Source organism: Phoca vitulina, unplaced genomic scaffold, assembly GCF_004348235.1.
Source record: "Phoca vitulina isolate PV1807 unplaced genomic scaffold, GSC_HSeal_1.0 scaffold22, whole genome shotgun sequence".
Classification (NCBI taxonomy): domain Eukaryota; kingdom Metazoa; phylum Chordata; class Mammalia; order Carnivora; family Phocidae; genus Phoca; species Phoca vitulina.
In genome coordinates this window covers 31,748,328-31,761,997 of record NW_022589725.1, presented here as the reverse complement: position 1 = coordinate 31,761,997, position 13,670 = coordinate 31,748,328, and the positions used below count along the sequence as shown (strand labels likewise).

The window sequence follows — 13,670 nt, the reverse complement described above, 5'->3', positions numbered from 1 at the left end:
GGGGTCACATGATATGATTCTTGATTAAAAAGATCACTCTGACTCCTGTGGGGAGGATATTCCAGGGGAGGGACAGGAGGGAGACTAGTTAGATAAGATTTTATTCCCCATGTATTCCCATCCCCTACTACAAAGCAGGCACAGAATACATGTTGACTAATGAATGCATGCTGTGGTCCAAGAGATGTTCCCCCTGAACATTCTCCATGGGGCTGCTAGAGGGCCCCCAGTGACGACCCCTACCCCCAGTGCCACAGAATGCAGCCCCTAACTGGGACTGTACAGGTTAGGGGAGCATGGTGACACCTACCTCTTGTGGGGGAAGGTTTGTGTGGTCAGAGGAAGAAGGTGAAAAAGAGATGGGGCAGAACTTTGACCTGCAGTCGCACGTCCCCCACCTGCTTAAGACTCCTACCCCCAACCCCCGGACTCACACCAGAATCTAGTGGTCAGGAACCCATGGGCTAGCAAGAAGAATCATGGTTGATCACCATCCCGGGTACACAGAACATTGTTTGAAGACACATAAAAGGACTCACGATGATCCACAAGAGCTAGGATACGAGAATTAAGGTTCCTTGGCATTGTTTTGCTCTGAGAAAAATAGTCTCTAGAATAATCGATGAGTAGTAAAGGCTCTTTACCTATGTGTAGAAATCACATTACTGCACACTTTTCCCACAGTCTGCCCTCCACAGAGCAAGATTCATCTCTTTGGCAGTTTGGGAACTGAGGAGGGTTGGTTTTTTCATTATCAGGCGGCTGGTCATGTTGAGACCAGGGCTCAGGTGCTTAGCCAGATGAGACTCGTCGCCCACCCGGAGAGACCCCCTCTTCTTGGTACCTGCTTGTGGTGGGGGGAGCCCTTCTTTTGAGGCAAAGGCAAAGTGCTCCTCCCCAAAGGCAGAAAGGACTATTTTATAGGACTTCTGACCTCTACAGTGTGTCCAGTGGCAAATGCACACCCACTTTGGCACAGATAACTGAGAAATGTAACTGAAAGTTAAGCAAAGTCTTGTCTACCTTAGAAGGCAAATGAAGCACCACAGAAAGAATTCACATATAGAAAACATCTTAACTGTGGAAGGAAACTGCTTCCTTTGTGTCTGAAGACAACAGGGCAGCTTTCATCAGTGAAACAACCAGACAGTCCCATTGCTTCTCTGATGTTTCCTCAGACACCTCAGACAGATACCTGGAACTCGTTGTCTTCCCTCAAGTCACCACAGACATCACTGCTACGTTTTCCTGAGCAGCTGATTATTAGAGAACATAAAAAGTCGTCCCGAGCGGCGCACAGAATCCTAGTGTGTCCTGCGGAGAATTACACTGTAATCCCACCTCGCCACCCCAGGCCACTCCTGGGTGTTTATAGCACGGATGAACTCAAGTTAGGATAAACCCGAGAGAACCTTGAAGGGAAGAGTAGTGTGTAGTCCGAGGGGCAGCCCCATTTTCTTTGCTCTGAGGACGGTTGAGAGTGTGTGGGGTGACACAGAAGGAGAGCTGCTGCTGGCCTCCGCTAGGAGCCCTGTCCTCCTGCCTCCCTGGGCACCCACGGGGAGATCTGATTTTTCCAAAACTTGTAGCCACTTCTGTTGTGTCCCTTTTGGAATCGAAGTAACAGTGGTGCTGCCCAGATCACCTTCTGTTCTTTTTTGCCACTTGCTCCAAACTGCATTATTGAGATATAATTCATCTACCATGTAGTTCATCCGTTTAAAGTATATAATTCGATGTCTTTAGTATAGTCACAAGATGGTGCAACCATCATCACAGTCTAATTTTAGAACTTTTTAATTCATCCTAAAACAAACAAAAAACATAAACCTGCTAGTAGTCAATCCCCACTCCCCCCTAACTGCCCTCCACCCCAGCCTCGGGCAACCACTAGTCTACTTTCCGTCTCTCCAGATCTGCCTATTCTGGACATTTTGTATAAATGGCACCACACAGTATGTGGTCTTTGGTGACTGGCTTCTTTCACTCAGCATGTCCTCGGGCTCATCCATGTGGTAGCTTATATTGCCAAATAAATATTCCAGTGTAAGGGTAGGCCACATTCCGGTTGTCCCTTCATCAGTTGATGGACATTTAGAGTATTCCTACTTTTTGGCTATTAGGAATATTGCTGCTATAAACATGTCTGTACTGTTTTGCCATTTTTTGAGCTGTGAATTCAGTCTGGTACAGCGAACAGCCCTGTCACGGCTAAGATGTAACTGAGATCTTTGTATTCATGCTCTGTGAGATAGTGAGACGGTCTAGAAACCTGTCCCCACGAGGGCCTGACGAGAAGAGTTGAAACCAAGATACTACTCTTAAAGGTATAATTTAGTTCAGTTTCGCCATAGAGCCATACAAGTACATTATAGTTGTAGAAGGGATAGAGAAGAATGCCAGAAGACTTCATGAGCATTCCACCTGCTTGCTTAGCCCCCGTTCCGGTGTGTATGCACGTCCAGGCGCACAAGACCCGAGCACTCTCTGCCTGCCTGCCCGCCTGTTGGTCCAGCTGTCCCAGCTTTCTGATTCAGAACCAAAGTTGATGGGCAAGACCAACGACCAAGAAGAGGAAGCCCAGAGCCAGAGCCAGGGCCAGGACACAGCCACTGCTGCTGGGTTGGAAATACTGGAAGCCATCCTTGGGCCATTTGGAAATGTTAATTAAGCTGGCTAATTCCCACTGGTCTTGAGTTGCCAGTGTTGAGTTGAGCATGTAGGCTTACCCCATCCACGGCTGCACCTGTTCCCTTCCTCAGAGCCATTCCAAGGGGTCTGAATAGCCCAGACAGCTCTCTGATCTCCTGCTCTGTCTGCCTTCCTGCTGGGAGGATACTTAGCGTGCGCCTAAAGCTGGAACCGCCGTCCACTGTTTCTCTCCCTCAGCCATGCCAGCTCGCAAAATCATTCCCTTCCCTAATTATCTTGGACCAGTTAATCATTTTCCACACTGACTGTTAAGTAACAAGGACCCAGGGAGAAGCAACCACTTTTCCTGTCTGACCCTGCCCAGTGTCATCCCCAGTGGCGTCCCGGATGGCAGCCTTTCTTCGGAGATAGGAAGCTCCGTTCAAATCCTTGCTCTTCCGCTCCCCCAGTGAGGCCTGCCAGAGAACACATGCCACAAAAAGACCAACCGGTTCTTGAAAAGCCTCCATGAGGCAGAGCTGTGTGGAACACAGCACATCTCGGATCAAGACTATTGTTTCCTGTGTTTTAGCAAATCCTCGTTGATACCCGGAGAAGCCCAGAAGCTGCACGAGGAGGCCCACGAAGTAGGACATCATTCTCTAAGAGTGGCTTCTGGATTTTCCAGAGCCACTGAGTGGCTGCAGTTTAGCCCCTTGGTGTCACCTGACATGGGGAGGGTTCCCTCCAGAGGGGCCCCACTCCGCTGCTCTTAGACGCGAGCGGAGCCTATCCCCGAGTCCCAGCACCACTCACATGTAAGAAAAACTTTGAATGTAATGCACATATTAACCTTCCCACCCAATGTGGCTCGAGCTCTTTTTCACAATCACCCCACCACAGAGGTCCCCAAGACCTCCGACCAGTTTCCTCATTTGTCTCCTCCCCCCGAAACACTCCAGAAATCCTGTGTGTCTGTTTATTTACCATACCTACATCAGGGCTTTCGACGTGTAAAAAATAAGATATTTTTGCCCCCCAAGGGGTGATATCACTCTGCTAGAATGCATGCCGCTACTCCTCCACCAAAGGGCCCACAGGCAAGAGCTTCATCTGCTTTGTTCACGGCTGTAACCAAGAGCCTGGAACAGAACCTGGCACACCTCAGGTGCCCAGTTGATGAAAAGATGAAATAATTATGCTCTGTGTCTCTCCCCCACCCTAAGCATCATGTGCCTCCTGTTCTCCCCCCGTCCCTCATCTCCAAGCCCCGTGTGCTCTCTTCTGGTGCCTTCCAACACTGCCCAGGCTAGTTGGTACCTCACGCTCACCCCCAGGGATGTTATCAGGAAGCTGACAGCCTACTCCTCTGTTCCAAGTGTGGGCTCCCGCCCTTGGGTAAGCACTGCCTGTGTGTCAAGGGCAAGTGACATTTGAGCCCCATGGAATAATTAAGGCAGCCCCCAACTGTCTCTGTCTTTGCATCTCCTTAACTCACCCATGGACTGGCAGTTACTGAGACATTCTGTTTGGTCCAGCACACCACACCAGGCTGCATCTGGGGATGCACTGGGGAGAGGAGCAAACCAGTCCTCATCAGCAATTACAAACAAGTCCTCCATTGTTAGCTGCGCCATCTGCTTTCTTGGTACGCCCAGCATAACCAGCGCTGAAGGGGCTGCAGGGGAGGGAGGCTAAGGAGCCCCTTCATGAAGAGACCCTTTGCTCACACTGGAGAGGGTAGGTAGCATGGTGCCCTGAAAAGCTGGGCCTCCCCAACTCAAGGAAGACAGACCCGCGGAGAGATGTTGTACGTCTGCCATTTTCCATGAGAAGAAGTGGGGTGCTACAGCACAGTGCATTGGGAGAAAACAGGAAATCTAGATCATCGCATTATCCAGGATCCACGGAAAACATTCTAGTCTGTTACCGGCAATCAACACAGTCGCAAGAACTTCCTGTGGTCTGGAGCACTATCCACGTATAGAGAAGGAGCAGGTGACAGTGGTTGGAAATCAAGTAAGACCGATCATCCACAATCAGTTATTTATCCTGAAATTCCTAACCCCAAGTAATTCTGCGGGGGGATGAATTTTCACTAGATCGTGGAAGTGCGCATTTCTTCTGGAGAGCCCCACTTGAGACTATGTCAGCGGTCCTTCTGACAGCCTTCTGAACCACTGTCTCAGAAACTGGCCCTGCTCACTGTGCCAACCTTGGCAGGCAGGGTCAGCAGACAATCCAAGTTTACGACTGTGGCCGTGCAAACAACAGTCCGTGTCACTGATGAATGTCCTTTGTCCAGATTTGATGGTGGTCTAGTGACACTGAATTTAGGAGCGCTGTGGGGGTTGGGGTGAGGAGCTACGACGCCTGGTGCAGAATGAGGCTGAGGACTTGCTAAGGGAAACCCACGTAGGAAATAGACTGTCTGTGGGAGGGGTGGGGGGAAATCAAGAAAACCTGTCACCAAGTCCGTAAAACTCAGATACCCTCTCGGGGTCAGCGTGTCTGCTGAGATCCTCCTGCTCTGGGAGGGAGGGTGAGCTCGCAGTCCAATTTCACCACTGCAGGGTCCCCCTCCCGGCCACCCTCTACACCGCCGGCTGTGTGCCTCCTCCCCAGGGACTGTCACACCACAGGTGACACTAGTACTAAATTAACACACCGTGTACACCTCAGAAACCTGTGAAATGAAATGAAGAGGCGTGCAAACTTGCACACTTAGAGCCTGGCAAGTATTTTTTCAGGTCACCCATTGAATTCCTAACGCTCATCTTGAACATTCTTAGGCTTTGATGTATTTTAGACCAAATCAGTCAGCAAATATGGGGCAACAGGAAAAGGGTCCGGTGGTCAGTGCCGCCCTGTGCCTGTAGAGCTCCCAGCAGCTTCTACACAACGCATCCTAGGAACACTATTGTCTCTCTCGTTTCACGTCTGTAAATGTGATGGCAGCTAAAATTCTGTCCTGCCAAGCAGAATTTTAAGTGAATTTTCAGTTCGTAATGATCTCCAAAGCTGTGACAACACTCAGGCAGCGCAGGAATAAATGTATTATTAGCACTGTGTTCATTATCAGGTCGGGCTGTGGGTGTGCTGGGCTTGTATTCATTTGATTTCATGTTCTTTCCTTTCAGATTAAAATATGTAAAGGTCTCATTGCGATGTTTGAGCAAGGTAAGACTGATGCTTGGGGTTTGCCCAGCCACCCTGCTCTTGGGGAGGGGTGCGTGAATTCACTAACCCACCTCCACCAGGGCTAACACCGTGCTGAAATGTCCCCTCGAGTGCCTGCTGCCTCCCACCTTCCCTCCCGAGGGGCCCTGCCCACCCTCCTGCCCCTGCATGTCTGTGCTGCCCAGGGAAACCCAGCCTCGCCTTTCTTCTGCCCGTGCACTCCGGGCGGAATCCGACACCAACACCTGCCATCCCGGAAAATGTCTTTGTCGCCCGCCCTTTTGTGTGCAGGGCCACGGGGAGCCGGTGGACCCGGGGCCGCCCCCTTTTTTGTTGCCCAAGCCAGGAGGAGCAGGATCTTGAGATGGGCCGATAAGATGTGGCACGTGCTGGGCCGGCCTTTGACCGCTCGCCTTAATGGGCGCCTCCAAGGCCTCCGTGCAGCGAGAGCAGGTTGTCTGGGGGGCTGCTGAATGGAACAGCTGGGGGAGGAAGAGCAGACAAAAGCTGGGGGAGCACAGAGGGTGAAGAACCCGGGGATGGGCTGCAGTTTAGGACCCAGAGGGCAGGCTGGCTGCAGCAGGTGTGACCTCCGTGGGCCTCCCCTTTCTGCCGTGGCTCCGGGGTCCAGACCCGTCCCCGTGCCGCTTTGTGGCCGTGTGGGCTGGGGGTGGCCCCGGCTGCACTGACTCATGGGCTCACAGGTGGAAGGGAGACCAGATGGTGATGATGTTCACAGTCATAATGCAGGAGGACACCAGCGAGCTGTCATTTATTAACCATGTCACCACAGAGGAAGGCGTGGTACAGATGCCCGTCACGGTCTCAGGAACTGTGCATAGGGTGGAATGTTAGCATCTAGACTTTCGGGTTCATCCACAACGTCACCTCCTCCACCCGCAGGGTAGACGAGCAGCCACTGCCACAGCGAGCTGACCCTGCAGCCCAGCTGCCCTCTCTTCTCCCCTGGGCCATGGCTTTGGCCCAGTCCCAGAACTGTTCCACACCGGGCCGCGCTCTCTTGAGCCCCCAGAGGCAACAAGCCCCACCAGCCCGGGTGCTCGTGGTGGGTGGAATGGAGCGGGGCTGTACAGTCCTCTCCAGAGTGGGGGCCTCCTGCAGAAGTCTTCATTGGCCAGGACCCCGTATCCATGCGTCCCTTCCTGCTCCCGCTACGGAGCGGCTAAGGGGCGCTCGAGTGCCCTTTGAACAGACCCCCGGCTTCCCGCAGGAGGAAAAGACCGAATGAGTGGAGCGGCTGCCAGCAGCTTGCGAGTGGACTTCTCTCCTTTGTGGCCCGCCGGCTCATTCCCCAGCTGCCGCCTCCCCATCAATCACGGGGTGCAGCGGGCATGGCAGGAGCCCCACAGGCTGGGGCTGTGCCAGCGGGAAGTGGGGGACTGGAGGAATGCAGGGGCACGGTCGTGCAGGCTCTGGCTTTGGGAGGGGCAGCCTTCCCTTTGACCCCAGCGGTTGGGGCCACGGCTTTCGATGCACGGGGGCCACTTTGCTGCAGAGTTTCCTGCAGCTCCTCAAGGTCTGCCACCTGCCCGCCCGCCGTCAGTCTGTCCGCCTGCCATCTTGCCCCACTGCTGGAATGCAGCGTGCACCCCTCCTCCCCCTCCTGGCCCTCCCCGGCTGGAGGCATTCAATATTTCCTTCTAATCCAGAATTACTCTTGCATTTAATATCATATCTTTGAACATCATTTTTTCTCTTTCATTCACGTGCTTTTTATTTATTTTTTCCTTCCCTCTCTCCCAATCAGTCTGATTACAATACTGGGTAGAGTGGTTCCTAGTGAGGAATATGAAATCCTAGACAGTTTGAAGTGAAGGTATTTCAAAATGGAACATTATCTAATAAGGATTGAATCAGGTTTATTCACCCCCATGTCCAGCTCCGAGGGGACAGAGAGAGACCTTTTGCCAATGCCGTCTCTGTCAGGGAGGTCAGTATGGCTGTGCTGCCTTTGTCAAAAGCAGCCTATTTTTAAAGATGAGAACCGCAGGAGAGAGCCCCAGGACATTTCCTCTCTCTGCCCGGCCTACGGGCACCAGCAGGCAGGAGACGGTAGAGCCCCCGCGGTGGGCGCCTTAAGGTGCTGGAATTGGGAACGCACTGGGGAAGGCTGTCTCCTCAGGTCCAAGCATGTTTGTGAGTATTGATTTCAGAGGCTCCTCCTAGAAACAATAAGGTAAGGTCAGAAAATGAGAAAAGATGTTGTCGGTGAATAAGACAACTTACATAAATTAATTTCAAATGCCAATAATAATAAAAATTTCAAAGGCCAAACCCCTTTAAGTGAAGCATCCTGGGAGGAGGATAGAAAGTCTGCTTCTGAGGTTTGATCGGATCTGGCCCGGAAGCTTGGGGTGTAACACAGCCGGCTTAAAAATAGCTTATGGGGGAAGAGGGGTGATGAAACAAGCCTCTCCCTCGCAGCAGGGCCCCCGGGGGAGACCAGACTCTAGCAGCAACAGGGGCTGGGTATTGCAGCAGGCATTCCTGGATTCCTCTGAGCACCCTCGCAAGGGCCCTGGGGAGGGGGAGAGGTGCAGACACGCACGCTTTGATTTTACTCCTTTTCCCTCCAGCGCTGAATGGTGCTATGCTCATCTGGACTCATTCGGGCAAGCAATTTAGTCCTGACCTCTCTCTCGGATCCTTTGGGGAATAATCCAGTTGTAACTCATCCGGTGAAATATTATATGTAAATACGTGTAAATAATAACACTGACAGGAATCCCCAAAGCTGTCCATCAAGTTTTCCTGGCTTCTTCATTGACTCTGGGCCATGCTGCTCCCTCCCTGGCTTGTCTTCCCTTTGCTGCAATCAGAGGCCTTTTCTCTTCATTCTTTACTTGCGGAATGGACGGTGAGGCCAGCTGAATATCAAAAGGATTCATAGCTTGTTTCTGCTGCAGGAGAGTCCAGAGCAAAGACCCGGAGGAAAGACATTCACGTGTTGATTCATTCAGCAAACATCTCTGCCCCGGTGACAAAGGGAGGTCGTCAAAGCCTTTCTGGGGATGTGGTGGTGCCAAGTCTCCTGAGGGCTGCAAGTCCTTCTTGGACCTGTGCCCACGAGGGCCTCCCCTGGTGCCCTGACTCGGCCTTTCTCTGCTTCCTTTGCAGGGCCCTGGCCGCCAGCCTGAGTGCCTCCGTCTCACGGCACCTCTTAACAAGGAGGAGATGAATGAGACTCCCCCTTCCCCCACCCCAAGCCCCCAAACACAGAGACTCCGGGAAACATCACTGCTCTGCTGGCCCTCGGCACATCTTCCCATTAACGGACTTCCAAAGTTCAAGGTGAACCCCACCGAAATGTCGCCGGTTGGACTTTCTCACTGGGCCGTGTCATCTTGCCCTAGAACCTCACGAAACTTGAGCTTCCAAAGAAGAAGAGGGGAGGGTCACCACCACCCAGAGACAGATGCGCTCTCATGGGCGTTGACGGGGCTGCTTTCCGCAGGGATGGCAGGAGAAGACTCTGGGCTTTCGGGAAGGGGTGGAGTGCAACTGGTTTCTGTACCCCGAGTTGTTTATAAACCCAAGCAAGATTCACAGAAGGGCTGGCAAAACATCTGCTAAACTGAGGAATTTTCTCTGCATTGATTGCACTAGTTCTTATGTTAGATTTTATGGTTTACTCCAAAATTTCATCATCATGGAAATTGGCTTTCCCTAGGGTCTTTTGCCCAGGAGAAGTTTTATCTGGGTTGCTGAGTGTTTTCCACCTGGTGCCTGATGCCCACTAACGGGGGAGAGGTTTTCCCGACCATCCTGGAGGCCCTCAGATGACTCTAGAAACAGGGTCCTGTCCCTGTGAAAGCTCCTGTAGGTCAGGAGGCTTCCAGGGCCCAGCTCAGCACAGCGCCACGTCAACACACAAGGCACACACCAGCGCAGGCGCTAGACTGAGATGGGCCCCCCTTGATGTCCATCTGCCTCCAGAAGGTTCGCCCTGCAGTTGTGCTCTCCTGCCCACTGCTGGGGGAGGGCCCCGGCACAAATGGGGGCTTTCTACCCATTTGGCTCCAAGGAAGGCATGTTGAGCCTGTTTAAAAAAAAAAAAAAAATAGAAGAAGAAGAAGAAATGAAAATCCCTACCTTCTATCTGTGCTTGGCCAGCATCCTTGCTGGGGGTCTGAGGGTGTCAGCGACAGAAAAATCAGTTAGGAAGACCTGTCTGGCCCTCTGCCTCTCACCTAGGCCTGCAGCCTGTCTCCAGAGTAAGCCCGTGGCTCAGAAGGGGTGGGGTGGGCAGCACATAGAACACAGCCGCTAAGGACCCGAGAAAGATCGGTCCCTGCAAGGGTGCTTCCCCGCCTCCCGTGACTCTCTGCCTCTGTGCTCTGTGCCCACTTGGGTGTTCCCACCCCCACCCCGGCGGTGGCTTTGGTCCCCTTCCTGGCGAGTCTCCTGAGCCCCCTCAGTCCATCAGAGTGGCCGTTTTCACTGACCAATCAGTTCTTTCCATGCACTGTTGCGTTGGTTTGGCCAGGACCTGACCCTTGTTCCCCACCCCTGCTCCAGCCGCCCACCCTCGCCATTTAAATAATTTGGACTTTCTGGTAGGCACGGTTTGTCCACTATCGCTCAGACAGCAGACTCGTGTTGAGCAGCTCCACTGGATATTTACAAAGTGCCCAGACCTCGTTCCTGCAGGGGAGAGCATCACCTGTCCCTGGGCTCCAGAGTCCCAGGCAGGCTCTGCCAGCCAGTAGGTTCTGGGAGGACATTTTATTTCCAGGCTCTAGAAATCCCCTGTGGCAGAATTCTTGGATTGAGCTGAAGTGTCAGGACTTGGAAGTCGCATTGAACTCCCCTGGACTTGTGCTCCGTGAACCAGTCCTCCTAACTGGCAAGTGGGAAACTCAGTTGTAGGCAGCATATACCTAGACCTTTCCTGTCGTCCCTCCTGATTTTAACTTCCCTGTGACCCCAGACTCCAGCCAGCGGTTTGGGGACTGGAGCTGCTTCTGAGCCCACTGTTGTCAGCGGCAGCATCGGGGTGGAATAGGGAGCAGGGAATCTAGCAACCAGGTTTGCTTACGATCACATGGACCTGAATCACTTTTGTTATTTGGGGTGGAAAATTGAAATGATCAAGTTCTTTTTTTTTTTTTCACTTAGAAAAGCAAATATTGTGCTTTTTGCAATAAATGCCTTTCCAGCAAAATTATGGAGGTTCACTCATCCGGCGGGGACCCACCTGAGTCACAGTGCTGACTCGTCGCATTAGTAGGTCAGCCATCTGTACTCGAAAGTGGCCCTAATCGGCCCAAAATGGGTAAGATTCGCCGGCTTCCGGGCAGGGCCAGGCCCATCCCCCCACTTCTCTGCACGCTGATCTCTGCACACTGATTTCCGTCCAAAGCAAAGCTGATGTTCCCTAGTCTCACTGAGAAGGTGTTTTTTGTACTTTAAAAAAAACCAAAATGATGACTTCTTAAAAATGGTAAAATCTGAAGTAGACAGCAGTGAGGAAATTTCGCTTGGGTAAGTGACTGTCACAGTGTCTTCACGCTGTGAAGGCTGCAGTTTGCTAAGAGCCACAGGGAGGAAGGAGAGTCAAGCCTGGCCTTCACAAAAGGGGCTGACCGACGGGACCCTCAGCCTTACAAACAAGATCATGCGGATCCGCAGACCATGCAAATCACGTCTTCCTGACCTTCCTCCCAGTGTGGCCGCCTGCGCTTCACTTCCTGGTACATCTGTATCATCTGGAGGCTTGAGGGATCCTTTACAACGTACTGTGACGTCACATGTAACTGTGTGTCGTGTCTGTATCTACTGGAAAGGAATTCAACATGAAACAACCACTGTTTTAGCTACACTCAGTACCTGTGTATGATACACACATGAAGTGAATGTTTTCTTATGGTTTCAGGTCGACAACATTTAGTTCATGTAAATAAGAAAAAGAAACTGATAAATATGGGAAATTAAGTTATAGGATGTCATTTGATTTTTGTTTTGCTCTCTCTTATTTAATTTGCCTAACGCCCCACATCTGGGTTTATGCCTACGCGGGGTAGAATCCACCTGTGCAGGCGCGTGCGTGCCACACCTGGAAAAGCACACGGCTCCGCTGATGAGCGCCGCTCAACTCTCCAGTTTACCCTCTTTTTCTCTTTAATTCTGATTTGCTGTGATGAATTTAATAAGGTAGAAACACAGCACTTAAATGCCGTATGTTTCTTTTGTTTTCTTTATAGTTTCTAGGAAAATAAAGTTTATCCTGGCATCTCAAAAAAGATGGCTTGCTTTTTTTATCAGAGTTGCTCAAAAGCCTCTTTTTTTTTTTTTTAACCAAAGCCTAATTATGTATCCCAAAATGGTAGCCAGTACCAGTCCAGGGAAGTTTACAAATGTGTTTATGTAAAGTCAGTCAGGAGTCCCTGGCCCTGATGGTCAAGAGGCTGACTTTGAGGGTTTGTCTTTGTGAGTAAGTGGTAGATAAAATGTAATACCAGCCTCCTGCTGGTGTGGTTGAGGCCCTGTTGATGGCCCTGCCTCAGGGCTCCCACCATCACATTCCGAAGGCCTGGCCAGGTGGTCTCCACCAGCGTCCTGGGCTAGTCCCATGCTCTGGACGCCGGGGACCTTTCAACATGTTGGACAGTCGAGCTGTCTAAAAATCATCCATTGGTCCATTTCACAAATAGCTGTTGAGTCCCTATTACTTACAAGACATTTCGGTGACCTCACAAAGGGTCCAGGTGCCTTCCCGGGAGCCAGGAAGAACCTGAACCGATGTGGCTTTTTAAAGCTTTGGACTGGTAGCAAGTGCTTTTACCACTTGGTTCCTCATAGAACATAGCTTGATGCAGTTTTAGAGCTTTGTTTCCTAGAAGTGGTGGTTCCCAGCCTTATTGGGCATCAGAATCATTCAGGAAGCCTCAGAGGTGCTTCCATCTGACCCACCATGTCTGGATAGAACCTCAGCGCCTAATTTTTAAAGTCCCCCTCTGCCCCCTCGAGGATGCCGACCTGCAGACAGATTTGGATCGAGTCGCTGAACTGACCCCATTGTGATGCTCTGGGCAGCCCTTACTCCCCATGCCGCACAGGTACCCTGGGGTGAAGGGAGCAAGAGCGAAGAGTCTCTGAGGCACTAACTGCTCAGCATAGTGTCCTGCCCATCCTAATGATTCCACTTTGTAGATGGCCCCGCTCCCTCCAGGATAATTTATGGATTCTCTTCCGATCTGGAAATAGTTATTTGAATTTCACAGGATATTGTTATGGAAGTCTCATACAGCAGTTTATTGTCTTATTTATAACAAAAAGATGGGGGAGGGTGTCCTAGTCATCATACTTCCAGTCATTCTCAAAAAATGCTCATCAAATCTTAGGCCAAGTCATGCAAGACCTTCAGCAGAATTCCAAAAAGAATCCAACTTCCACTCGTTCCAAAAGGACCATTGCTACAAGTAGTGTTCTCCTCGAAATTTCTTGGCTTTTGCCAGGTGCCAGGTTTTAAAGAAAGAACACCTTTAAGGTACACCCTGGCCATAATAAAATACTCTGTTACTGGAAAAATGCCAGAGTGTTTTACGTTTGCTGCAGTGAAGAGTATCTCTCAGGAATAAGACTCAGACGTTTATATTTGTTCACGTCTGTACACATTTGAGCTAGCGTTATAGTCTTGTGTATGTGTATAAACTAAATTGAGGCCCCTTTGATTTATTAAACAGTTTATGTCAAGGGGAACTATTATCATTTACTCTTCTGTAAATGGAAATGGTTTTAATTGCATTTCATTTTTCAAATCAAAAAGCTAAGGTCAGGGAGATGGAACACACTGCAAACGTCATCCCCGTGTATCTGGTCTACCCAGGACTATCGGC

General features: G+C 51.0%; 1 protein-coding gene across 4 annotated transcripts in view; it reads left to right on the top strand.

Moving 5' to 3' along the window:
- Nucleotides 1-12,082, top strand: part of RALGAPA2 (Ral GTPase activating protein catalytic subunit alpha 2) — a 336,447-nt gene extending 324,365 nt beyond the window's left edge. Inside the window, exons 40-41 of one of the 4 annotated variants that reach the window (XM_032419573.1) lie at nucleotides 5,772-5,811; nucleotides 8,950-12,082. In XM_032419573.1, the coding sequence (XP_032275464.1) occupies nucleotides 5,772-5,776 (5 nt within the window). In that variant the 3' untranslated portion in view covers nucleotides 5,777-5,811; nucleotides 8,950-12,082. Of the gene's footprint in view, nucleotides 1-5,771; nucleotides 5,812-6,102 lie in introns of all 4 variants that reach the window. The other 3 variants (XM_032419574.1, XM_032419572.1, XM_032419571.1) reach the window with 3 other exon arrangements.
- Nucleotides 12,083-13,670: the final 1,588 nt, after the last annotated feature.